Here is a 27801-nt window from a genome sequence, read left to right on the forward strand (position 1 = left end):
TACTGAGGTGACTGTAGCAGGACATCTGTTTCAGACCAGTTTAGAAGTTGTTGCAACTGAACTGAAACCTTGCCTGCAGCCTTGTGAGAGTCATCTTGCTAGGCCACACTGGAATTCCTGACCCACAAAACCGAGATAATATGTAGAAATAGAATATGTAATTGTGTCTACTCTGTTGGTTTTTGTCATGTTGGAGATGAGTGCAGAGCCTCATGCAGGCAGTTTACACTGATATACTTGAGTACTAGGTAATCAAACTCGGGGATTTGGATCCTCTGAAGCCTTCATGTTTGTGTGGTAAATACTCTCACCCACTGAGCCACTCTCCAGCCCCCTCAAGCTACTCATTTAAAGGCTAAGTTTCCATGATTTTTTTTTTTTTTTTTTTTGAGGGAAAGGAAGAGGTAGATAGAATGGACATACTAGGACCTTCAGCCACTGCAAACAAGCTCCAGACACACGTACTACCTTATGCATCTGGCTTATGTGGATACTGGGGTATTGAACCTAGGTCCTTAGGCTTCCCAGGCAAGTGCCTTAACCTCTAAGCCATCTCTCCAGCCCCATGATTTTTTAGTATAGTCACAGTGCTATACTTCTGTTACCACAGTCCATTTAGATTATTTTCATCACCTTAGAAAGCAGTTTCACACCCTTAGCTCTCACTTCCCTTCTTTGCACCTAGCCTAGGCAACCACTTACTCTTGGTTTGTGAGGTTTTGTTAATTTATTTGGACAAGGTTTTACTAATTTTCCCACACTAGTCTCAAACTGTCCATTCTCCTGCCTCACTAGTTTGTTTTCTAATACAAACATGCCCTATGAAAGGAATCACATGTGTATAATGTTCTTTCCCTTGATATGTTTACAAGGTCAGTCCATGGTATGAGCATTTTCAGTATTTTATTCCATTTGTGACTGCACCATGTTCCACTGTATTGATTTGGGTTTTTTTTTTAATTTCACTTTTATTTATTTGAGACTGAGAAAGAGGCCTAGAGAAAGAAAGGAGACCGAGAGAGAGAAAGGAGACCAAGAGAGAGAAAGGAGACCGAGAGAGAAGAGAGAGAAGGAGACAGAGAGAGAATGGGTATTCCAGGGCCTCTAGCTGCTGCAAACACTAGACACGTGCACCACCTTGTGCATCTGGCTTACATGGGTCCTGGAGAATCAAACTGGGTCCTTTGGCTTTGCAGGCAAGCACCTTAACCACTAAGCCATCTCTCTAGCCCAGGTCTTTGTTTGTTTGTTTGTTTGTTTGTTTGAGTTAGGGTCTCTCTCTGGTCCAGGTTGACCTGGAATTAACTATGTAGTTTCAGGGTGGCCTCGAACTCAGGGCAGTCCTTCTACCTCTGCCTCCCAAGTGCTGGGATTAAAGGCGTGTACCACCACACCCAGCCTTTTTATTTTTTAAAGCATTCTATATTTTTATTTATTTGAGGCGGGGGGAGGAAGGGGAACAGAGACAGAATGGGCTTGCCAGTGCCTATAGCCACTGCAACAAACTCCAGATGCATGTGCTACCTTATCTGGCTTGCATGAGTCCTGGGGAATTGAACCTGGGTCCTTATGCTTTGCAGGCATGTGCCTTAATCACTAAGCAGTCTCTCCAGCCCTGTTCTTTGTTTGTTTGTTTGTTTTGTTTTTCAAGGTAGAGTTTTACTCTATCTAGCCCAGGCTGAACTGGAATTCACTATGTAGTCTCATGGTAGCCTCAAACTCATGGCAGTCCTCCTACTTCTGCTTCCTATATTCCACTGTATTGATACATCATATTTCGTTTGTTAATTTTTTATTTTGAGCTGGGTCTTTCTCTAGTCCAGGCTAACCTGGAATTCATTACATAGTCTCAGGGTATCCTTGAACTCACCATGATTCTCCTACCTCTGCTTCTTGATGGACATTTGAATTATAATTAATTTTTGGCTATTAATAATAATACTGCTGTGGACTTTCATATACAAATCTTGTCATTTCTCTTGTGTATATACCTAGAAGCAGAGATGCCAGTCATGTTTACTGTGTTGATCCATCTGAGAACTAGAGAGTCTATACCATTTTACATTCCCACCTGCTGGAAGTGTTGGAAGGTTCTGATTTGCCTGCAACCTCATCAACACTTGCTGTCATCTATTTTTATACAGTATTGGGGATTGAACTCAGGGTCTTGTGCATTCTAGGCAAGCACTGTACCACAGAGCTATGCTCCCAGCCCTGGTTGTTGCTTTTGTTATTTTCCCCTAATGATTCATTATGTGCATTGAGCCTTATGATTATTTTTTCTTTTGGGTGAGTGCGTTTGTGTTCATGTATGTAAATCAATGTGTGTGTGTGTGTGTGTGTGTGTGCGTGTGTGGAGGTCAGAGGACAACTTTGGGTACGGGTTGTCACCTTCTACCTTGTTTGAGGCAAGGTCTCTAGTTGTTCACTGTTGAATTTGCCTTGCTAGTTGGCCTGCAAGCTTCTGGATGATTCTCCTATCTTTGCCTACCTTCTCACTGTAACTGCACAGGAATTATGACACACTGCCACAGCATCTGGCTTTTTGCATGGGTTCTTGGAATCTGCACTCAGGTCTTCACACTGTGCAGCAAGTGCTTTATCTGCTGGGCCAGCTCCCCAGCCCCATCATTGTGATTTTGATTTGCTTTCTTTTTGACTAATCCTGCATGTATCTGTTGACCATTTGTGTATCTTCTTGGTGAAATGTCTCTTTAAATCCTTTGCCCACTTGTAACTAGTTTGCCTTTTTTGTAAAAAAAAATAAATACATGTGTGTGTGTGTCTGTACACATATATATATATATATATATATTTATATTTATATTTATTTATATGTACACACACACACACACACACACATATATATGTATGTATATAAATTTCTTTGTGTGTGGTTTTTGAAGGTGGGGTCTCGCTGTACCCCAGGTTGATCTGGAATTCACTATGTAGTCTCAGGGTAGCCTCGAATTTGTGGCAATCCTCCTACCTCTCCTACTTTTGCCTCCCAAGTGCTAGGATTAAAGGCATGTGCCACCATGTGTGGCTCTTAAAGATACTTTAAAAATACTTTTTTTTTTTGTTGTTTTTCGAGGTAGGGTCTTGTTCTAGCTCAGGATGACTTGGAATTCACTATGTAGTCTCAGGTTATCCTTGAACCCACGGTGATTCTTCTACCTCTGCCTCCCGAGTGCTGAGATTAAAGGCGTGTGCCACCATGCCCGGCTTAAAAATACTTTTATTTATTTAAGAAAGACAGGCAGATAGAAAGAGAATGAACATACTAGGGCTTCTAGCTACTTACTGCAAATGAATTCCAGACACATGCACCACCTTGTGCATCTATCTTATGTGGGTATTAGGGAATTGAACCTGGGTTCTTAGACTTTTGTAGGCAAGTGCCTTAACTGCTAAGCCATCTCTCCAGCCCTGGTTTGTCTTTTTATTGAGTTGTGAGATTTATGTATTCTAGATACAGTTATATACTCAGATAAAAGAGTTGGAGAAGTTTTTCTCTAATGTGTTGTCTCTTTTTGTTTGTTTGTTTTGTTTTTCGAGGTAGGGTCTCCCTCTAGCCCAGTCTTACCTAGACTTCACTATGTCTCAGGGCGACCTCAAACTCATGGAGATCCTCCTACCCCTGCCTCCCTAGTGCTGGGATTAAAGGTTTGTGCTACCACATCTGGCTTAGGTTGTCTTTTTTCATAAGGGCATTTAACATTTTTGGCTATCCAAGGCCTTTTCTGTTTTCATATGAATTTATAGACTTTTCTAAATCAATGAAGAATGTTGCTGGGATTTTGACTGGAATTGTATTGAATCTGTAGATTGCTTTTGGTAGGATGGCCATTATAACAATATTAATTCTTCCATTCCATGAGCATGAGAGGTCATTTCATCTTCTTATGTCTTCCTCTAATTTTTTTTCAGTGTTTTTATGTTTTCATTGTACAGATCATTCACTTACTTGGTTAGGGGTACTTTAAGATAATTTATTTATTTATTTATTTTTGCCTATTGTAAACAGGACAGCTTCCATGATTTCTTTTTCCATATATTGGTCATTGGTCTATATGAAGGGTACTGACTTTTGTGAGTTGAATTTAGATCTTGCCACTTTGTTGAAGCATTTATCACTTCTAGGAGTTTTTTGTTTTTTTTTTTTTTTTGTAAAATTAGTTGATTTTCATGTATAGAATCATGTCACTTGTGAATAGGGGTAGTTTGACTTCTCTCTTCCCAATTTGTATTCCTTTTATTTTTTTTTCTCTTGCTTTGTTACTTGAGTAAGACTTCAAGTACTGTGTTGAAAAGCAGTGCTGAGAGTAGACCCCTCTGTCTAGTTGCAGACCTTAATTGGAATGCTTTAGCTTTTCCCCCATTGAGTATGATAGAGGCTTTAGGTCTGTTGTAGGTAGAGTTTCACTGTAGTCAGACCTAGAATTCACTATCTAGTCTCAGAGTGGCCTCAAACTCATGGTGATCCTCCTACGTCTGCCTCCCAAGTGTTGGGATTAAAGGTGTGTACCACCATGCCCACCTTCTGTCTTGTTTTGGTATTATGCTGGTTTAATAGGAGTCAAGAAGCATTTTGTGTTTCAGTTGAGTAAAATAATGACTTTAATTCTTCAATGAAGGTTTAGTAGAATTAGGCAGTGAATCCATCTGGGCCTCGACTTTTTTTTTTTATGGGGAGGCTGTTAATTATATTTTCAATCTCATTTAATGTTACAGCTCTATTCAGGTAATTTATCTCATCCGGGCTTAGTTTTGTTTTTCTTTCTTTTTTATGAGAAAGTGAATGAGAATGAGCTAGAGATAAAGAATTGGTGTGCTAGGGCCTCCAACCACTGCAGTCAAACTCCAGATGCATGTGCCACCTTGTGTGCATGTGTGACCTTGCATGAAGAACTAGCTCTTCTTCATCTTTTTTTAACTTAGTTTTTTGAGATGGTGTCTTGCTCTATGTGGTCTCAGGGTAGCCTCAAACACTTGGTGATCCTCCTACCTCTGCCTCCTGAGTGCTGGTATTTAAGGCATGCATCACCATGCCCTGCTTGTTTTATCAACTTTAAAAATTATTTTCTTAATTTCCAGTTCATTGATTTTTACTCTAATCTTGATTATTTCTTTCTATTGGATTTGGATTGTTCTTGTTTTCCAGTGCCTTCAGATGGATGGTTAAGTTACTGATTTAGTTTTTTTATACTGTAGGCATTTAGTGCTTTAAACTTTTCTCTTAGGACTGTGTTCATTGTGTCCTAGGGTATGTGTAGGTTGTGTTTTCATTATCATTCAGCTCTTGCTACCTATTTATTGTATTTATTCATTTATTGTTTAATAGTTTTAGTTGGGCATGGTGGTGCACACCTTTAATCCCAGGCCTCAGGAGGCAGAGATAGGAGGATCACTGTGTGTTTGAGGCCACCCTGAGAACACATAGTGAATTCCAGGTCAGCCTGGGCTATAGTGATACCCAACCTCAAAAAATAAAATAGTTATTCAGTATCTAGGTGCTGGTGAAGTTTCTGTTGTTCTCTTAAAAAAAAAAAAAAAACTTAAAATTTATTAAAGACAGAGGTAGAGAGAGGAGAAGAGAGAGAATGGGTGCACCAGGGCCTCTAGCCACTGCAGATGAACTCCACGTGCATGCGCTATCATGTGCATCTGGCTTATGTGGGGTCTGGAGAATTGAACCTGGGTCCTTAGACTTCACAGGCAAGAACCTTAACTGCTAAGACATCCCCCAGCCCCTGTTGTTCTGTTTTTACATCTCTAGCTTTCTTGCTTTATGGTCAGATATAATTCAGGGAGTTGTGTCAGTTTTCCTAAATTTGTGGAGACATGTTTTTTGCCCCAATGTATGATCTGTTTTAGAGAAGTTTCTGTGAGCTCCTGATAATGTGTATTTTGTGGACTTAGGGTGAAATGTTCTGTTGATGTCTGTTAAGTCCAGTTGAACTATGGTATTGCCTTATTTCTCTGATTATTTTCTGCTTATATGATCTGTCTATTCATGAGAGTTGGGTATTAAAGTCTCCTGTTATCATTTGGAAGTTATTTCTGCTTAATTATCTAATAGATTTTACTTTATAAAATTTGGTGCACCTGTGTTTGGTGCATATAAGTTCATGATTGTAGTATCTTCCTGTATTATTCCCTTAATGAGTATGAAATGGCCTTCTTTATTTATTACTTTTATTTTAAAATCTACTTTGGCTGATATTAGCATAGCTACATCTGCTTTCTTAAATTTCTAATTTAAAATTTATTATTATTATCATTTTATTTTTCCAAAGTTGGGTCTAGCTCTATCCCAGGCTGACCTAGAATTTACTATGTAGTCTCAGGGTGGCCTTGAACTCATGGCTGTTCTCCTGTCTCTGCCTCCTTGGTGATGGGATTAAAGACATATGCTGCCATGCACAGCTTTTTTATTTTTAAAGGAAAGATAGTTTCTGTGTGTGTTTAACAAAGCAATTATATTCTTGTATGTTTTTAAAATTTATTTGTTTAGTTGAGAAAGAGAAATAGGCAGGGGAGAGAGAGAGATAGGTGCCCCAGGGCTTCCAGCCACTGCAAACAAACTCCAGATGAGTGCATCCCCTTGTGCATATGGCTTACGTGGGTCCTGGGGAATTGAATCTGTGTCCTTTGGCTTTGCAGGCAAGCACCTGAACCTCTAAGCCATTTCTCCAGCCCATATTCTTCTATTTTGAGTATTATATAAACTCATAGAAACTCAAACAGGAAATATTTTAATGCCTTTTCTTGGAATAATATTCCACTCTTATATTTTGTTTTGTTTACAGCCATGTTATTTGCATTTGTGTATTTATTCACATGCATTTGGGCATGTGTGGATGCGCTTGTGTGGAGATCAGAGGTCAATGTCTGGTGTCTTCTTCAGTCTCATATTTTGAGCTACAGTCTCCCAAGGACCTAGAGCTTATCTTTTTGTTAGATTAGCTAGCCAGTAAACCCCAAGGTTCCTTCTGTCTCTGCCTTTTCAGCTAGGATTACAGGGACACACCATACCTGATATTTTTACATGGGTGCCGGGGATCCAAATTTAGGTCTTCATTCTTAAAAACAAACAAACAAACAAATAACTTTTTTGTTTCTATTGACAACTTCCATAATTATAGACAACAAACCATGATAATTCCCTCCTTTCCCTCACTTTCCCCTTCACAAATCCACCCTCTATCCTATCTCCTCCCCCTCTCAATTAGTCTCTTTTTTATTTTATTTTTTTATTTATGTCATCTTCTTTTTTTTCTGTTGTGAGAATCTTGTAGGTAATACCAGGCACTGTGAGCTCTTGGATATCCAGGCCTTTTTGTGTCTGGAGGATTGCATTATAAGCAGTCCTACCCTTCTTTGGCTCTTACATTCTTCAATAATAGACCCCGAGCCTTGGGAGGTGTGATAGAGATGTCTCAGTGCTGAACACTCCTCTGTCACTTCTTCTCAGCACTATGTGCCTTCTGAGTCAGAGCAGAGGTCACCACCATCTGAAAAGAAAAGCTTCTCTAACCAGAAGTGAGAGTAGCATTAGTATATGGGTATGAACATTTAAGAAACATGCTTGCAGGGCAGTTTGGTGAGCATAATGTATGAATTTTAGCCAGACAACAACAGACATTATTCCTCTAGGGCTCATGACTTCCCTGCCATAGGCTTTTGACTAGGTTTTTAGTACCAGGCATATATTCCTTCCCATATCCAATTAGAGATCAGTTGGCAGTTGGTTTCCTCTGTAACAGACATGCTACTGTTACACCCATTGGATCACTTGGCCTGCCTGGCTAAACTTAAGATTTGTAATGTCTGCTGCTGTTTATCACCATTGATGATTTCTCTCTCCCATAGGGCTGCATGTAGTGTAGCTTCCTCCAGCATTCTGTTAGCTGGTCTACAGAGGAGGTTGTTTTCCCCTCAGCTCCAATTTGATTTTTTAGTGACATTGCATCCCAAGCTTGTGGAATCTTCAGCAATAAGGTCTTGCCAATCTATATTTGATGGGAAACCTAAAACCTCAGCAATGGCCTGTAATATTTTGGTGGCATCTGGGACCTCCCTGGAGATGGGCCTCTCTTTAGTAAGGTTAGGGAAATTTTCTTCAATAATTTGTTGAAGATGTCTCCGTGCCTTTGGCCTATATTTCTTCTTCTTGTATGCCCATGATCTGAATACTTGGCCCTTTTCCGTCATATTTTGTTCACGTGTGTGTTTTCTTGAACTTGTCATTGTTTTGGACTGCTGGTCTGTTTCCTCTGTCTTGTCCTCAAGCTCTAAGTATCTGTCCTCCATGTGGTCTATTCTGTTGGTGAAGCTTTCTTGGTAGTCTTTTATTATTACTTTTAAACTTTTATTTATTTGAGAGAGAGAGAGAGAGAGAGAGAGAGAGAGAGAGAGAATGAGAAAAGAGGCAGATAGAGAGAAAGAGTGTGTGCATCAGAGCCTCCTGCCACTGCAAACAAACTCCAGACGCATGTGCCACCTGCGTATCTTGCTTACGTGGGTCCTGGGGAATCAAACCAGGGTCCTTTGGCTCTGCAGGCAAGCACCTTAACCACTGAGAAATCGCTCCAGTCCCTTGGTAGCCTTTTAAAAGAAATATTTCAGGGTTAAGGGATGGCTTAGTGGTAAGGCACTTGCTGTGAAGACTAAGGACCCAGGTTTGATTCCCCAGAACTCAAAAAAGCCAGATGCACCTTGTGGGTGGCTCATGTGTCTGGAATTTGTTTGCAATAGCTAGAAGCCCTGGCATGCCCATGTTTTTCCTCCCTCTTTCCCTCCCCCCCCCCTCTATCTCCAGTAAATAATAAATAAATGAAAACAAAATATTAAGGGCTGGAGAGAGGGTTTAGTGGTTAAGCCATTTGCTTGCAAAGCTAAAGGACCTTGGTTCGATTCCCCAGGATCGATGTAAGACAGATGCACAACGTGGCCCATGCATCTGGAGTTGATTTGCAGTGGCTGAAGGCCCTGGCATGCCCATTTTCTCCCCCCACCATCTGTCCCTTTCTTGTTCTCTCAAATAATAAATAAGATTTAAAAAAATAAAGCAAAATTCAAAAAAGGGCTAGAGAGATGACTTAGCAGTTAAGGCATTTGCCTGTGAAGCCTAAGAACCCAGATTTGTTTCCCCAGAACCCGCAGAAGCTATATGCACAAGGCAGTGTATGCACATAGATGGCACACGTGCGCAAGGTGGTGCACGCACATAGGTGGCACACGTGCGCAAGGCGGTGCACGCACATAGGTGGCACACGTGCACAAGGCGGTGCACGCACATAGGTGGCACACGTGCGCAAGGCGGTGCACGCACATAGGTGGCACATGTGCGCAAGGTGGTGCACGCACATAGGTGGCACACGTGCGCAAGGCGGTGCACGCATCTGGAGTTGGTTTGCAGTGGCTAAAGTCCCTGGTGTGCTGAGTCTTTGTCTCATTCACTCACTCATTAAAAAAAAATGTTATTTTAGTTTTGTTTTCCATTATGTTTCTCTCTTTAGCATCTCCCATCTCTTTAATTCAGTTTCATTTATTTTTTATTTGCTTGTTGTTTCTTAGAATTCATTCCTGCATTTGATTATATGCTCTTGAGTTTATTCCACTGCTATTGAGTTTATTTTTTTTATTCTTCTCCATTTCCTTTTCTGTTTTCTTTTTAATTATATTTGTTTTATTAAGGCATGTGTTGAATTCTTTTTGTTGAGCTTCTTCATTTATCCATGCTTTAAATTCTTTTGTGAATAGTTTATGTGGATTCTCTTCTATTTCTTTTTCTTTTTCTTTCTTTTTTTTTTTTTTTCATGAGGTAGGGTCTCACTCTAGCCCAGGCTGACCTGGAATTCACTTTGTAGTCTCCAGGTGGCCTCAAACTCACAGCGATCCTCCTACCTCTGTCTCCTGAGTGCTGGGATTAAAGTTGTGTGCCACCATGCCTGGCTTCTGTTCTATTTCTTCCAGCATTTTGTTTATGGCCTCATTAAGTTTGTTTACTATGCTTATTATAGTTTCATTTTTGGGTTCTGTGGCTGGAGTTTCCTGTAGGTTTGCACTGGAGGTTTCCATTACATGACTAGGCATCGTTAGTGGGGTTGTCTTGGCTTGTTCTCTTGCGTAGTTTTACATTGGGGTTTGTCCATATAGAAGTAGTTGTCTTGTTTTACTAAAAATGTAGCAATGAGTAGCACTTGTGGAATCTGTGAAGTACCCTGTTGAGGTTTGATCACAGTGGGAATGGGATGGTGGTGTATCTGCAGGTTGAGGATGTGTGCATTCTAGTCTGAGGAGGGTCTTACTTGTGTATGTAGTCTCCTAGTGATTCTAGGTGGGAGCCTGGGAATCCGGGCCAGCTCAGTGACCTGGCAGGGCCCTGTCTCCTTGTACTAAGGGCGTTCTGATCCTTGGTGTTGAGGCCACTGGTGACAGGTAGAGTGAGGGAGGGATGTCCTGACATTGGGGCTGGACCTTAATCACAGTGGTTGTGGGGTTTGCTTGAGTCACGCAATTGTGGGAATGGCTTGGGCACAATATGGGCAGGCAGATCCTTGTTTGTGTATGCTCCAATCATCACTCTTGACAGCAGACAAAACCCCACTTGTGCCCAGGTCCCAATCACACCATGTGTGCAGATGGCCCTGACACTCTGGTGACAAATTCAAGCTGGAATATAGACCCCAAACTTGCCAGTTGTGTGGATGGCTCTGGTGCTTGGCTGGCAGAAACCCTTGCTTGTGCCTGGTCTTGAACCCACTCCACTTGGAGTGGAGATTTGTCTGCTGGCTCCACAGCTTTGCCAGCAGACAAATCTCCACTTGTGCAAACACCTCAAACCCACTGAATGTGGGGTTCAAGCAGAACCCCAGTATCTTGTCTCCTTTTCTCCCAGGTTACTTTGATGGCTCCTATTCTACCATCTTAACCAGAAGACTCTTTTTTTTTTTTTTGCAGTAGGATCTAGTTAGCCCAGGCTGACCTGGAATACACTGTGGAGTCTCAGGGTGGCCTTGAACTCACAGCGCTCCTCCTACCTCTGCCTTCCGAGTATTGGGAGTGTTGGGATTAAAAGCATGTGCCACCACACCTGGCATGCCAGTTGATTTTTTAAAAACATTTATTTGAAAGGGAGAGAGAGAAAGACAGAATGAATGTGCCAGGACCTCCAGCCACTGCAAACGAACTCTAGACACATGTGCATCTAGCTTTACATGAGTACCAGGGAATCAAGCTTGGTTCTTTTGATTTTGCAGGCAAGTGCCTTAACTGCTGAGCCATCTTTCTAGCCCTGCCAATTGACTTAATTAATTTTCAGGCACCAAGGCCGCCTGCCACTGCAAACAAACTCCAGATGCATGCACTACTTTGTGTATCTACCTTTATGGGGTCACATCAGACCAAGGCCATCAGGCTTTGCAAGTAAGCATCTTTAACCACTGAAGCATTTCTCCAGCACAGAGTATACTTTTTTTGAGAGAGAGAGAGAGAGAGAGAGGGAGAGAAAATTGGCACTCCAGGGCCTCAGCCACTGCATTCAAACTCCAAACGCTTGTGCCACCTGGTGGGCATGTGTGACCTTTGTCTGTGTGGCTTATGTGGGATCTAGAGAGTTTAACATGGGTCTTGAGGCTTTGCAGGCAAGTGCCTTGACTGCTAAGCCATCTCTCCAACCCCAGAATGTACTTTTTAAAAAATTATTTCATTTTTATTTATTTGAGAGAGAGAAAGAGGCAGTTAGAGAATGGGTGTCCAAGGCATCTAGCCACTGCAAATGAACTCCAGATGAATGTGCCAGTATGTGCATGTGGGTACTAGGGAATCAAACCTGTGTCCTTAGGTTTCGCAGGCAAGTGCCTTAAGGACTACGCCATCTCTTCAGCCCCTGAAATGTACTTATTTTTGAGATAGGGTCTCACTCTAGCCCAGGCTAACCTGAAATTCACTATGTAGTCTCAGGCTGGCTTTGAACTTATAGTGATTCTCCTACCTTTGCCTCCCAAGTGCTGGGATTAAAGGCGTGTACCATCATATCAGGTGTGTTTTTAAAATTATTTTATTTATTTATTTCAGAAAGAGGCACATAGAGAGGAGAGAGAGAGAATGGGTGCTATAAGGTTCAGGAGTGACCAAGACCACGGAGACCACAGTGAGGCAAAGATGGAAGCTTTTATTCAGGGAAAGCTCTAGCTGCCAGGACTGACTCTCAAGAATGGAGCACAGTCAGCTTCGAGATTACAAATAGTGGACTATGTTGAGTTCTTCAGTTAGGGGAAGGTGAGGAAGGGAAATAGCTACATTGTGAAACTAGAACAGTGACCAGGTAGGAGATAAGGAGGCAGAAAACCTAGATGTGGGGCATTGTTAGGCAAAGAAGGGATAATGGCTGGACAGTTCCCTGAAGAATGTGGATGACTCACTTCCTTATGTCTCTGTCACCCTCCTGCTGTCCTCAGTGACTCCATTTTGTCCTAACAGGTGCACCAGGGCAACTATCCACTGCAAGTGAACTCCGGATATATGTGCCACCTGGTGCATCTGGCTTACATGGGCACTGGGGAATTAAACCTGAGTCCTTAAGCTTCACAGGCAAGCGCCTTAATTGCAAAGACATCTCTCCAGCCCAAGAATGTACTTTTTGTTTTGTTTTTTTAAGGTAGGTTCTAGCTCTAGCCCAAGCTGACCTGGAATTCACTATGTAGTCTCAGGATGGCCTTGAACTCACCACATTTCCCGTACCTTTGGCTCCCAAGTGCTGGGATTAAAGGCATACAGCACCATACATGGCTTAGAATATACTTAAAATATATATATTTGTGAGGTCTGTCTCCAAATTGGGGATTTTTTCAAGTTTTTAAAAATTTTATTTAAGAGAGGGAGAGAGAGAGACAGGGAGAGAGAGAGAGAGAATTGGCACCCCAAGGCCTCCAGCCACTGCAAACGAACTCCAGACTCATATACCACCTTGTACATCTGACTTACGTGGTTCCTGAGGAATCAAATCAAGGTCCTTTGGCTTTGCAGGCAAACGCCTTAAACACTAAGCCATCTCTCCTGCACCCAAATTGGGGATTTTTTTTTTTTTTTTTTTTTTTTTTGCAAGGAGAGAGAGTCTGGGCTGAGTATGGCCTTCTGTCACTGGAGACAAACTTCAGATGCATGTGCTGCTTGATGCATTTGGATTTATGTGGCTCCTGGAGAATAGAACCCAGGCCAGCAGTCCTTGCAAGTAAGCGCTTCAACTTCAACTGCTGAGCCATCTCCCCAGCCCAGGAGGTCTTTAAAAAGAATTTTTCTTGTGCCTCAATTTTAAGTATTTATTTGTTTGATTGATTGATTTTTTTTTTTTTTTTTTTTTTGTATATGTAGTACTACCTGGAACAACTTCTGTAGACCAGGTTGTCCTAAAACTTGTAGCTTTCTTCTTGCCTCTGCCTCTTTGAGTGCTAGGATTGCATGCATGCATGCCTGGATTTTTTTTTTTTTTTTTTTTTTTTGGAGAGAGTCTTGCTTTATAGCCTACACTGTCTTGGAACTTACTATTTATGTAGCACAAGCTGATCTTGAACTCACTGTGATCACAGCACTAATAGATATGTATATGTATATGTATGTATGTTTTTTGAGGTAGGGTTTCATTTTGGCTCAGGCTGACCTGAATTCACTGTGTAGTCTCAGGGTGGCCTTGAATTTATGGTGATCCTCCTACCTCTGCCTTCCACGTGATGGGATTAAAGGCGTGCACCACATGTCCATCTTTTTCATAGTACTGTTATTACAGGCATGTACTCCTGTATCAGCATAGTATCTGTTTTTGACTTTCATAATTACATATGTGTATTTTGAACTACCCATAGCAATATTTCCTCTGTATTCAAGCTAACTGATGGGATAAAGTCACACATATATTACCTACTATTCAACCTAGTAATTCACTTTAAAAGGTCAAACACATACATATGGAACCTGGTGTGTATTAAGTAAACACTAGTGATAATGTTTGTAGCACATTTCTAGTATTTGTAGTACACATAGGCATTGAGTGCTTTATAAAATCCTTTCCTTTTCTCAAAGCACAAGTTAGGTGCTTATACTAATCCCACTTTCCCACGAGGAAACCAAGGTATTCAGAGGTTAAGTAACTTGCTCAAACCTTCACAGGCTCGTCCATGGCAGAGCCCAGGTTTAAATCCAGGCTTCTTGGTTGCAGGGTCAATGTTGAATTGTCACATCTTTGCTGGTTGTCACTTTCTGCAGTCTTTCTGAAGACTAGTTCTATACAGTACTAATTGCCCAGATTGGTAAAAGCTACTCAGTGGGATAAAAACTGAAAGGGCAGGGAGGAGTATGGTTAAAAAGTTAGAGGTAAGGGGCTGGAGGAATGGCTTAGTGGTTAAGGCATTTGCCTGCAAAACCAAAGGACCCAGGTTCAATTCCCCAGGACCCAGGTTAGCCAGATGTGCAAGGGGACGCATGAGTCTGGAGTTGTTTGCAGTGGCTGGAGGCCCTGGTATAACCATTCTCTCTCTCCTCCTCTCTCTGTTTCAAATAAGTAAAATAGGTAAATAAAATGTTTAAAAAATTAGAGGTAAGAAACAGGCCCATAATCCCACCTACTCAGGAAGATGAGCAAGTTCAAGCTCAGCTTGGGCATTTTAGCAAGAACCTGTCTCAGAAACAAAAAATTGCTGGACATGGTGGTATACACCTTTAATCTCACCACCTGGGAAGTAGAGGTAGGAGGATTGCAGTGACTTCAAGGCTACCCTAAGACTACATATTGAATTGAAGGTCATCTTGGGCCAGGGTGAAAACACTACCTCAAAAAACAAAAAAGAGGGCTGGAGAGATGGCTTAGCGGTTAAACGCTTGCCTGTGAAGCCTAAGGACCCCAGTTCGAGGCTCAGTTCCCCAGGTCCCACGTTAGCCAGATGCACAAGGGGGCGCATGCGTCTGGAGTTCGTTTGCAGTGGCTGAAAGCCCGGCCCATTCTCTCTCTCTCTCCCTCTGTCTGTCCTTCTCTCTGTGTCTGTCACTCACAAATAAATAAATAAAAATTAAAAAAAAAAAAACAGAAAAGAAAAAGATAAAAACAAAACAAAAAAGCTGGGTGTAGAGGCACATGCCTTTAATCACAGTACTCGGGAGGCAGAGGTAGAAGGATTGCTGTGAGTTCAAGGCCACCCTGAGACTATATAGTAAATTCAAGGTCAGCCTGAGCTAGAGTAAGACCCTACCTCAAAAAAAAAGGGGGTGGTGGTGGCTGGAGATGGTTTAGCAGTTAAGATGTTGGCCTGCAAAGCCAAAGGACCTCTGTTCATTTCCCCAGAACCCACATAAGCCAGATGTACAAGAGGGTAGCTGGAGTTCGTTTGCAGTGGCTGGAGGCCCTGACACACCCATTCTTTTTCTCAAATAAGTAGTTTTTAAAAACGGGGTGGGGGGAGAAGGGCCACTCAGAATGCAGTTAAGTAGTAGAGGACTTGCCTAGCATGCACAAGGCACCATGGGAAAAATATAAGCAAATCAACCATCTTCTTTACAGTAGCAGGCCTCTGAACTTGATATGCTAAGTGTGTTTATGAAGAGTTTATGAGATTCAGAGGGTCCTCAGCTTTTTTTTTTTTTTTTTTTTGACTACAGAGCCTTTTTTTAAAAATCTCTTCATATGTCTGTCAAGGTCTGTAGTTCCTGAGGGTTAGGCATATATATGTGCTTGTGTGGGATACCTGCCTTCAGGAACTGTCTCCAGCCTCCACCCATTCCTAGTCCCTGATTGTATGTTCCTCTGGCTGTAGTGTTGCTCAAGCCCTGTCCCATCCACTTTTGCTGCACATCTGTCTTCTTGGCAGCACTGCCTCTGTGACATAGCCTTTACTGTCCAGGTGTCCATGAGTTTCTTGTGCTACCTTTATTATGTTTCTATACATAGGCTACTTGAAAAGGATGTTTGTCCATCATGAGCCTTTCATCTCTGGGTCTTCAGCATTGTAACCATTTGACTCTTAGATTTTTTGACTCCTCTTTGTTTCTCATATTGCCTTATATACAGTTGTAACCAGTGTCTGCCTTTTGCTGGGTACTTGAATGTAATTCCTTTTCTCAGCAAGGAAAGGGCACAGACAGCTTAAATAATGCTATTCTTGTCCCTCTTGCAAGCTGTATTCTAGAAATTTTGGTGTAACATAGCATGGACTAGGGATGTTGGTACATACCTAGAACTCCAGCACTGAGGAGATTTGAGGCAGGAGGATTGCTGAGAGTTCAAAACTAGCATGGATTACATAGTAAAACTAATCCAGCCAGGACTATAGAGTGTGAACCTATCTCAGAAAACCAAAAATGAGTAACAGTTGTTTTGATGGTAAAAGTACCTTTGTTGTTGACATGTTTGTTTGTTTATTTATTTGAGAGAGAGAGGGGCAAAGAGAGAAGAATGGGCACACCAGGGCCTGTAGCCACTGCAAACGAACTCCAAATGCATGTGCCACCTTGTATATCTGGCTTATGTGGGCATTGGGGAATTGAACTTGAGTCTTTAGGCTGTATAGGTAAGCACCTTAACCATCAAGCCATCTCTCCAGCTCCCTCTTGGTATGATTTTTATCTTTTCACTCTTTAAAAAAAAATTTTTTTTTTTGAGGTAGTGTTTCACTCTAGCCTAGAATGACCCGTGTGCCACCAACGTAACCAAGAAAGTTAGTAAAAGTAGTGAAAAGAGCCCAGTGTGGTGGCGCATGCCTTTAATCCTAACACTAGGGAGGCAGAGGTAGGAGGATTGCCATGAGTTTGAGGCCACCCTGAGACTACAGAGTGAATTCCAGGTCAGCCTAAAGTGAAACCCTTCCTCAAAAAATCAAAACAACAACAAAAAAAAGATGCTTGTATCAGTTAGTGATGGTAGTGTAAGCCTTTAATCCCAGCGCTTGGAAAGCTTAGCTAGAAGGATCACTGTGAGTTGGAGGCCAGCCTGGGGCTGTACAGTGAGCTCCAGGTCACTTGGGCTAGAGTGAAACTCTACCTCAAAAACAACAACAACAACAAAAGATGGGGCAGGAGAGATGGCTTAGTGTTAAGGCATCTGCAAACAGATTAACACAAAACTGGAAAAAGCAGGCTGAAGATGTCTTAACTAATAAATAGAGAATGGATATTAAAAATCCTGGAAAGGAGCTTGGAGTGGTGGCACACACCTTTAATCCCGGCCCTAAGGAGACAGGCCTGCAAAGCCAAAGGACCCAGGTTCAATTCCCCAGGACCCACATCAGCCAGATGGACAAAGTAATGCATCTGAAGTTGAGTTACAGAAGTTGAAGGCCCTGGCACGCCTATTATCTCTATGTTTATCTCTCTCTCATTAAAAAAAAATAAGATTCTGGGCATGGTGGGGCAGACCTGCCTGTAATTCCAGTACTTGTAAGGCAGAACCAGGAAGAATATGATAAATTTGAAGACAGTTTGGTCTGCATAGCAAATTCCAGGCCAGCCAAGGGTACGTAGTAAGACTGTCTCTCAAAAACAAAACAAAACAGAGGCCCATCTCTTCCTAAAAGACACAGCTGTAGCCTTCTGATAGTATTTAGCTGTGATACAACCATTTGGACCTTTAATCCCTTTTCTACTTACTCAAGTCCCCTGTCCCTTTCATACTGCCCTATGTGTACAAGCATGATTAAGTCTCTTACCTCTTTCCAAAGGCATGCCATTTATCAGCAGAGCAAAGAACACTTCCAGGATGAGTGCAGCAAGCTTCTGGTTGGCAACATCATCATCACCCGCTACAACAACCGCACCTACCGAATTGATGATATTGACTGGAATAAGACCCCCAAAGACAGCTTCATGATGTCTGATGGAAAGGAAATCACATTCCTGGAATACTACAGGTGGAAAGAAGAGACTAGGTTTGGGCCTGAGGGTGGGGGTGGGGTTGGGAGTGAGATGGAGTCTCCTAGTCTGCAGAGGATACTGAGTTCCATGACAGCATAGAACTAGAACCAACATAGATTAATCTCAGGGCTTTGAATTTGTGTGTGTGTGTGCACGCGTGTGTGTGTATTTTGCTCATTTTGTTGGGAGTTTGGTTAGAGAGGTTAAATTCAAATCATTAATCATTCAGTTATCGTTTCACCTTTTGATTACCTGGGTCCTTTAGCCTGATGCATATTCTTCCTGGATTTTTATTATTACTATTTTTTTGAGGCAAGCCCCAACAGACTGGCTTTGTTTTTTTTTTGGTTTTTCGAGTTAGGGTCTCACTCTGGCTCAGGCTGACCTGGAATTCACTATGTAGTCTCAGGGTGGCCTCGAACTCTCGGTGATCCTCCTACCTCTGCCTCCCGAGTGCTGGGATTAAAGGCGTGCGCCACCACGCCTGGCTGGCTTTGTATTTTTTAATGCGGGAGAGAGAGGGAGGGAGGAATGAAGGATGGATGGATGAATTGGTGTTCCAGGACCTACAGCCACTATAATTGAACTCCAGACATGTGTACCACATAGTACACGTGTGACCTTGCATGCTTGTGTCACCTTGTGCATCTGGCTTATATGGTATCTGGAGAGTTGAACATGGGTCCTTAGGTTTTGCAGGAAAACTCCTTAACCGCTAAGGCATCTCTCCAGCCCCTTTGCTGGATTTTTTGTTTGTTTATTTCTTTGAGGTAGGGTCTTACTTCAGCTCAGGCTGACCTGAAATTCACTATGTAGTCTTAGGGTAGCCTTGAACTCAACAGCGATCCTTCTACCTGTCTCCCTAGTGCCGGGATTAAAGGTGTGCGTCACCACTCCAAGCTCCTTTCCAGGATTTTTAATATCCATTCTCTATTAGTAAGACACCTTCAGCCTGCTTTTTCCAGTTTTGTGTTAATCTGTTTACAATGGATTCTTGATAAAGGTATTGTGTAAATTATAAGGTGCAGCGAGCCCAGAGAAAAGACATGGGGAGTTTCTGTAGTATTGGTAACACTTTTTTTTTTTTTTTGCCCTCCTCCTTCACTTTAGCAAAAACTATGGGATCACAGTTAAAGAAGAAGATCAACCATTGCTCATCCACAGGCCCAGTGAGAGACAGAATAACCGTGGTACAGTGAGTTTCTGGTTTATGCTTTGAGCAGAAGTCCTCTGTCCTGTCAACTGCTTATTATAACTTTCATAAGGTTTAAGGTAGGGGTTCAGAGTGAGTATAGTGTGGTGGGAAATACTGGGCAAAATTTTTCTTTTCTAGGCAGGTGCCATGTCACACTGGTAGGATTTGCTTTTGAATCCCCACAAGGAAGAGCTAAATACTCACATGAACGTTTAGGTTGATGAGATAAGGAAAATTTCCTGTATATGAAGATTAAAACTAATTTGAGCACATGCCTATGATCCTAGCACTCCAGAGGCTGAGGCAGGATTACTGTGAGTTCAAGGCCAGCCTGGGCTATACATAGCAAGACCCTGTCTCAAAAACAAACAAACAAACAAAAATCCAGGAGCTAGAGAGATGGCATAGCAGCTAAGGTGCTTGCTTGTGAAGCTTAAGGACCCAAGTTTGATTTCTTCAGTACCCACATAAACCCAGATGCATAAGGTGGTGCATGCATCTGAGGTTCATTTGCAATAGGTAGAGGCCCTGGCATGCCCATTCTCTCTTTCTCTCAAATAAATAAAAACAAAATAAACTGGGTGTGGTGACACACACCTTTAATCCCAGCACTTGGGAGGCAGAGGTAGGAGGATTGTGAGTTTGAGGCCACCCTGAGACTACAGAGTGAATATCAGGTGGACTAGAGTGAGACCTTACATCAAAAATAATAAAATAGAAATGGGGGGGGGATTACCATGGGTTTTTTTTTTTTTATTTATTTGAGAGCGACAGACATAGAGAGAAAGACGGATAGAGGGAGAGAGAGAGAATGGGCGCGCCAGGGCTTCCAGCCACTGCAAACGAACTCCAGACGCGTGCGCCCCCTTGTGCATCTGGCTAACGTGGGACCTGGGGAACCAAGCCTCGAACCGGGGTCCTTAGGCTTCACAGGCAAGCGCTTAACCGCTAAGCCATCTCTCCAGCCCCATGGGTTTTTTTTTAAATCATGGAAAATGCTAATAAAAATTTAAAAAATTTAGCCGGGCGTGGTGGCGCACACCTTTAATCCCAGCACTCAGGAGGCAGAGGTAGGAGGATCGCCATGAGTTCAAGGCCACTCTGAGATGACAGAGTTAATTCCAGGTCAGCCTGGACCAGAGTGAGACCCTACCTCGAAAAACAAAAAAACAAAACAAAAACAAAACAAAATTAAAAAAATAAAAAAAAATAATAAAATAATAAGAAATAAACTATAAAATAAAATAATAAAATTAGTAAATATCCTTAAATTCACTTTAAAATAGTGTAGAGATGGAGAGATAGCTTATCAGTTAAGGCACTTGGCTCTGAAGCCTCAGAACTCAGACTTAATTCCCTAGTAACCATGTAAGCCACATGCACAAGGTAGCACATGTGTCTTGAATTCCATTTGCATTGTCTAGAGGCCCTGACATGCCCATTCTCTCTATCTCCTTCTTCCTCTCACAGATAAACAAAATATATTTTTTAAAAAGTTTCAAAAAAAAGCAGGCCTGGAGAGAGTCTGAGCAGTTAAGTACACTTCCCGTACAAGTGCGAGGGCCTGCCAGAGTTCAGATCTCCAGTTTTCATGTAATCAGCTGGGTGTGACCACAAGTGCTTCTAACCTCAGCCCTGTAGAGTCCTTGGAATCATTAGAGCCCCTTTAGTTCCAGAATCTGTAAAAAGACTGTAGCTCAAAACAAGACAAGCAGAAAAGTTAATGGAGCAGGACACCCAACGTTCTGCTCCGGCCACCTTAGGCAAGTGCCTCCCTGCTGCAGGCAAGCCTATGGGGTGCCACATTACTCCATATACATACACACATACATGTCTGGATGCAGTAGGAAAGATGTAGATAATTTATTTCCACAGGGGAGGGGCCCACAGAAATGCATTGTTTCCTTACTTCCTGTCTTAACTGTCATATTGGACCATCAGTAGGATTAGAGGAGGGGAGAGAAGGAGTTTGACAAGATGGTTTGTGTTGTTGTTTTGAGATTCAAGAAGGACAAAACTGTTTTGTTTTTCAGTTTTTCTTTTTGACAGTTTCCACCCCTTTACCTAACACAGCAGGCTATCTGTATTGTGACTGAGGTAGAATACCTAAGTGGTTCCCTGACCTTTCCCCTGGGGTTTAATGTTCCTTAGGGGCAAGTCTTCTGTCATTGTAAACCATTTTGTATGTTCCGGTGGACCCCATCCTCTCCATTGCCTTACTTCCTGTTTTCTTATCAAAGCTGCTGAAGAGTGAAATCCTGCTGCTACCGGAGCTCTCTTTCATGACAGGGATCCCAGAGAAGATGAAGAAGGACTTCAGGGCCATGAAGGTTGGAGTCCTGCATTTTGAGGGGAGTAAGAGTGCCTACTTTAAGTAGCTATCCTTGGGACAGTAGCCCAAGTTAGAATAGGGCTGTAGTTCAAGTTTAGCTCTGACTCCTGTCTGAATTGTCACCTGGGTCACTCCTTTGTTCTTGGCTCTAGTTTTCCTTTGTGAAACATGATCCATGTCTCTTTCCATGCACGATATAGAAAAATATATCACAGTGTCCTTTTGTAGATCATTAGAACAGTATGGGCACTGGATTCTTAAGTACAGAGAAGCAGCCCTGTCCTTATCCTCCCCAGTCAGATAATGCTTCACTGGTCACATTAACCACCAAATCACTGTAGTGTTTCTATAAGTTGTCAGTTTATTTTAAAGTGCAGTGGAGAATGAGGCAGGGAGTTAGCAAATGGGAAGATGAAGATAGTTGCTCATCATCAGAGGTTCTGAGGTCCTGGGAGGAGTAGCTGAGAGGCAGGATGGTCTCAGCAGCCACAGGGCAGTGTGCAGTCAAGCCTCTAGCTCTACCTGCCACCCTTGCTTGCTGTTCATGCTCTTGGCCACTTCACTTCCCTGGTTCATTCAGGATCCAGTGCCATGCAGGACTTTTAGTGGCATCATAAGGAGCCAGTATGAAGCTGAACATCCCTTAGGGAGGTTCCTTTCATGTTTACCTTCTGACATTTCACTATGTAGGTCAAGGCCTCTTCCCCACAACTCCCAGTTGCCTAATGACTTTATGATTGTTCATTATCTATATAGCCTTGTAGACATTCTAAACAGCAATTGTACAATTTGGGGTCCCAGAAACCTAAGGCAGTGACCTATATGATTCAGAATCTTCACACACGTGTTAGAGACTACTCAAGCATCTACAGAGTATATATTGAGTCAGTGCAGTGGCAACTTTTGGGCAAAAAAGTACCTTGTGGTGAAGTTGAATTGCTAGTACAAGAGGCCAAAGCATAACCCTGAATATGGTTTGCTGTTCTCCTGTTTTATTTGGAGGCTAGCATGTAGCTTGTAGCTTCCTCTACTCCACCTTTTCCCAGATTACATATGGGTGTACTCAAGTCCCCTTTGCACCTATTTTATAGACTTACTTGGGAATTTTATATTCAGAAGATGATTTAAGAAAGGAATTTTTTTGTTTGTTTGTTTTTTTTGAGGTAGGGTCTCACTGCAGTCCAAGCTGACCTGGAATTCACTGTGTAGTCTCTGGGTGGCTTTGAACTCACAGTGATCCTTTTACTTCTGCCTCTTGAGTGCTGGGATTAAAGGTGTGCACTACCACGCCTGACAAAATCAGTAACTTAAAAAAAATTAATAAAAATGGTTAGCTGGTTGTGGAGGCGCACGCCTTTAATCCTAGTACTCAGGAGGCAGAGGTAGGAGGATCACCGTGAGTTCGAGGACATCCTAAGACTGATTACGCAGTAAATTCCAGGTGAGCCTGGATTAGTGAGACTCTACCTCAAAAAACAAAGCAGAAAAAAGGTTTTTGTTTTGTTTTGTTTTCTACAGCCAGGCATAGTATCTCATAGCTATAATCCCAGCACTCTGGAGGCTATAGTAGGAGGGTTACCATGAGTTCCACAAATGACTTTTTTTTTTTTTTTTTTTTGGTTATTCGAAGTAGGGTCTCACTCTGGCCCAGGCTGACCTGAAATTCACTATGTAGTCTCAGGGTGGCCTTGAACTCCCAGTAATCCTCCTACCTCTGCCTCCCAAGTGCTGGGATTAAAGGCATGTGCCACCATGCCCGGCCCACAAATCACCTTTTGAGGTCAGTCTGGGTTACCTAATGAGTTCCAGGTTAGCCTGGGCTAGAGTGAGACACTACTTTAATAAAACAAAAGCCAGGGCTGGAGAGATGTCTTAGCATATAAGGTGCTTGCTGGCAAAGCCAAAGGACTCAGGTTCAATTCCACAGGTCCCACATAAGCCAGTTGCACAATGTGGTGCATGTGTCTGGAGTTTGTTTGCCATGGCTGGAGACTCTGGTGTACCCATTCTTTCTCTCTACCTCTCTTTCTCATATATGTATATGTATATGCCTAGACTTCCTTGACTCCCAGGACCCATGTAAACAGCTGAGACAGCTGAGGGTGTTCAAACATGCTTGTAAACTGCAGTCTTGTGGAGAGCAGAGAGTGGAGATTGGGGCTTGCAAAAATCCGCAGTGTGCACCTGCAAGCGCACCTGCAATACAGATACATATCCCACATACATGTGCACACACATACTCCCCACACATACTACATACACAAAAAACATTTAATTCACATTCCTGCAAGATATTTATGAAATTTCTTGGAGATATTTGAAGCTTTCCTCTGATTTTATCAGGGATGAGTAGAATTTTGTGTTTCTTATGGAAACATTTCAGACACATTGAGGTTTATTTAAACCTCATATTAAAGGAGGTAGCACTTATAACTTACTACCTTCACTATAATTCTACCTAGGATTTGACCCAGCAGATCAATCTGAGCCCCAAACAACACCATAGTGCTTTGGAATGCTTGCTGCAAAGAATTTCGAAGAATGAAACAGCCAACAGTGAGCTGATGCGATGGGGGCTCTGTCTGCAGAAGGATGTGCACAAGGTAAAGCAGAGATAGTGCATGCAGCGAACCTATGTGGGACGAGATGGTAACACTCCCACCTCTCTTCATTGTGGACTTTTGCCTTTATTCTTAACATTTTTTTCCATCCCAATCATAGTACTTGTATTTACTTGACTTAATTTACTAGTATCATTTGCAGTTAGTTTCTTCTGTATTTCCTATAGCTCAGAGTTACTGATTTTTGGTCAGTTTGATAATAAGAAAAATATTGACTTAGAAGTTTCTTTCATTTTAGTTTTCCAGACCAAATTACTACTATTTTTTTGCAAGGACAGGGTCTCACCGTAGTCTGGATGGATCTGGAATTTACTCTGTAGCCCAGGCGAGCCTTGATTTCACTGCAGTCCTCCTACTTCAGCCTCCCAGGTACTGGAATTAAAGGTGTGAGCCATCACAATTTTAAAAGATTATTGTTCTTGGGCTGAAGAGATGGCTTAGCGGTTAAGCGTTTGCCTGTGAAGCGTAAGGACCCCAGTTCAAGGCTCGATTCCCCAGGACCCACGTTAGCCAGATGCACAAGGGGTGCACGCGTCTGGAGTTCGTCTGCAGTGGCTGGAGGCCCTGGTGTGCCCATTCTCTCTCTGTCTCTATCTGCCTCTTTCTCTGTCTGTTGCTCTCAAATAAATAAATAAAAATAAGCCAAAACAAAACAAAAAAGATTATTGTTCTTAATAATTTATTTATCTTACAAAGGTTATAGTCATATTCCCTCTCCCCTGCACCCACTTTCCAAAACTAAGGGTTCTCCTCAGTGGGATTATTGGTACTCAGTTTGGGGTAATTGAGGTCCCAGTTAATCTCTGTTTGGGGGGGTTGTGTTTCAGGAACTTGCTACCTCTTGTGGCTCTTGGCTGTCTTGCTTCCTCAGTTGTTCCCTGAGCCTTGACAAGTCTGTCAGCAGTCTGGTTTAGTGCTATATTCTCTGTAGCCTCTGGGTTTCTGCTTTGATGGGTTTTGATTAACCACTATGCCTGTTATTGTTTCCCTTATATATTTTTTTATATTTTATTTATTTATTTGAGGGGGGAGGGTTAGGCAGATAGAGAGAATGGTCCTTACATTGTTTTTAACATTATTTTTAAATTGTTTTTCTTTTTAAATTTTTTGTTTTGTTTTTTCAAGGTGGGATCTTGCTCTAGCCCAGGATGACCTGGAATTCATTATGGAGTCTCAGGGTAGCCTCAAAGTCACAGCAATCCTCCTGCCTCTGTCTCCTGAGTGCTGGGATTATTGAAACCTGGGCCATTAGGTTTGCAAGCATATGCCTTTAAGCTGCTAAGCCATCTCTCCAGTCCTGTTTTTGTTTTTCTCTAGGATATTTAAAAAATTTTTTTTTCTGTTTTATTTATTTGAGAGGGACAGACAAGAATGAGTCCGAGAGAGAGAGAAGGAGAGAGAGAGAGAGAGAGAGAGAGAGAGAGAGAACGAGAGCAAGCACACGCGAGAGAGAGAGGGGGAGGGGGGGCGAGAAGGAGAATGGGCGCCAGGGCCTCCAGCCACTGCAAACGAACTCCAGACGTGTGCGCCCCCTTGTGCATCTGGCTAACGTGGGTCCTGGGGAGTCGAGCCTTGAACCGGGGTCCTTAGGCTTCACAGGCAAGCGTTTAACTGCTAAGCCATCTCTTCAGACCCTCTCTAGGCTATTTTATGCAATATTAGAGATTGAACCCCCAGCTCAAATTATCCCTACAGTGTGTTTTCTTGTTCATCTTAGCCAGGCACGGTGGCGCATGCCTTTCTTTAATCCTGACACTCAGGAGGCAGAGGTAGGAGGAGCACTGTGAGTTCGAGGCTACCCTGAGACTCCATAGTGAATTCCAGGTCAGCCTGGGCTAGAGTGAGACCCTACCTCGAAAACCCAAAAAAAAAAAAAATTGTTTACTTTTATAATTTTTGTGTGTATATGTGTTTGTGGGGATGTATGCAACACCATGTGTGTAGAGGTCAGAGAACAACCTCAGGGTGGTGTTTCTCCTCTCCTTCATCCTTTGTTTTTCAAAGTTTTTATTAATTTATTTAAGAGTGACAGAGAAAGAGAAAGAGAATGGGAGCGCCAGGGCCTCCAGCCACTGCATATGAATTCCAGATGCATGCATCCCCTTGTGCATCTGGCTTATGTGGGTCCTAGGGAATCAAGCCTCAAACCAGGGTCCTTAGGCTTCACAGGCAAGTGCCTAACCGCAAGCCATCTCTCCAGGCCTCTCTTTCACCCTTTTGAGACAGGGTCTTGTTTGTCACTGTTGCTTGCAAGCTTCCAGAGTACCTTCTATTACCTTAGACACATTGGGATCAAGGATGCTTACATCACTTTGGGTATGGTTTTATGTGGGCACTAAGGAAGATAGATACAGTTCAACAGGCTTGGAAGCATGTGTCTTTTAATTGCTGAGTCATCTACCTATCCCTTTCTTTAATTTTTTTTTTTTTTTGCATGTATGTGATATGCATGCATCCGTAGTCCCACTCTTGTTTTCTGTTGTTTTGTTTATTGAAATAGGGTCTCTGTTGCTCAGGCTGCCCTTGAACTGATGATCCTCCAGTGTAGCCTCCCTAAATGGGATTACAAGTGTGTACAACCACTTCTGGTTCTTTTTCTTTTTTAATCTCTTACATGTGTTTCTTTTAATATGCTACTGTTATTGTTCCTGCTAGCATAGTGAGTCATTCGACTTATGTGATTTAGGTTTCTCTTCGCCAGAAGTTTGTCTGAGTTGTGTGTTGTTTTGTGCAGCCATGAATCACAGTTCAGAGGGAACACAGGGTGGTAGGATGGTGCTAAAAGTCCTCAGGCCTTTCTTTTGTATGTTTGCATGTGTGTGCATGTTCATTTGTGTGCGTGGGGGTGTGCATGTGCTACACTGTGTGTGTGGAGGTCAGAGGATAACCTTGAGTGTTGACCCTTGCCTTCCATCTTGTTTGAGATGGTCTCTGTGTTGTTCGCTGCTGCATTCAGGAGGCTAGCTGGCCTTGGAGCTCCACCTCCCAGCTTGCCGTAGTAGAACTGAGATTACAGATGCTTGCATTACCACATCCACCTTTATGTGGGTTTCTGGGGATTAAACTAAGGGGCCTTAAGCTTGCACAGCAAATGCTTTATCTGATGAGCCATCTCCCCAGCCCTGGTGTTAGTTTTTCCAGAGGGAATCTCAGCTCTGATACTTGTCATCTTGTTTACTTTGAGCAAATTGCTTAGCATCTTTTAGTTTCCTTATCTGTGAAGGGAGGATAATGATCAAGTTTCAAAGAATTAAATAGAGGGGCTGGAGAGATGGCTTAGCAGTTAAGGCACTTGCCTACAAAGCCCACATTCAACTCTCCAGATCCCACGTTAGCTAGACGCTTGATGGTGAAGCAAGCACAAGGTCAAACATGCCTGCTAGGTGGCGCAAGCATCTGGAGTTTGATTTCAGTGGCTGAGGCCTTGGCACGCCAATTCTCTGGGTGTGTGTATGTGTCTGTCTGTGTCTCTCTTAACAAAATAATGTAAAACAAAAAAGAATTAAACAGGGATTTCAATGCTAGAGTATGTCTGGCATGGGCAAAGCCCTGGATTCATCCCCAGCACTACAAAAAACCAAGAGTGCTAAATGTGGCTCAGTGGAATGCTTGTCTGGCTACAATAACAAGATGGAGTCTTGACTGGGATACTTGAGACTTTGAAGATCACCATGAGTTCAAGGTCATGCTGAGACTACATAGTAAATTCCAGGTCATCCTAGGCTATAGGGAGACCCTTCCTTGAAAAACAA

At 42.5% G+C, this 27801-nt stretch overlaps 1 protein-coding gene across 2 annotated transcripts in view; it reads left to right on the plus strand.

The window, feature by feature from the left end:
• Piwil2 (piwi like RNA-mediated gene silencing 2) overlaps positions 1-27801 on the plus strand; it is a 69471-nt gene that overhangs the window by 16114 nt on the left and 25556 nt on the right. For both annotated transcript variants that reach the window (XM_045131624.1, XM_045131625.1), the window contains exons 10-13: positions 17709-17897; positions 19012-19096; positions 21337-21426; positions 23891-24031. In XM_045131624.1, the coding sequence (XP_044987559.1) occupies positions 17709-17897; positions 19012-19096; positions 21337-21426; positions 23891-24031 (505 nt within the window). The remainder of the gene's footprint in view (positions 1-17708; positions 17898-19011; positions 19097-21336; positions 21427-23890; positions 24032-27801) is intronic.

Source organism: Jaculus jaculus, chromosome 12, assembly GCF_020740685.1.
Source record: "Jaculus jaculus isolate mJacJac1 chromosome 12, mJacJac1.mat.Y.cur, whole genome shotgun sequence".
Taxonomy (NCBI): Eukaryota; Metazoa; Chordata; class Mammalia; order Rodentia; family Dipodidae; genus Jaculus; species Jaculus jaculus.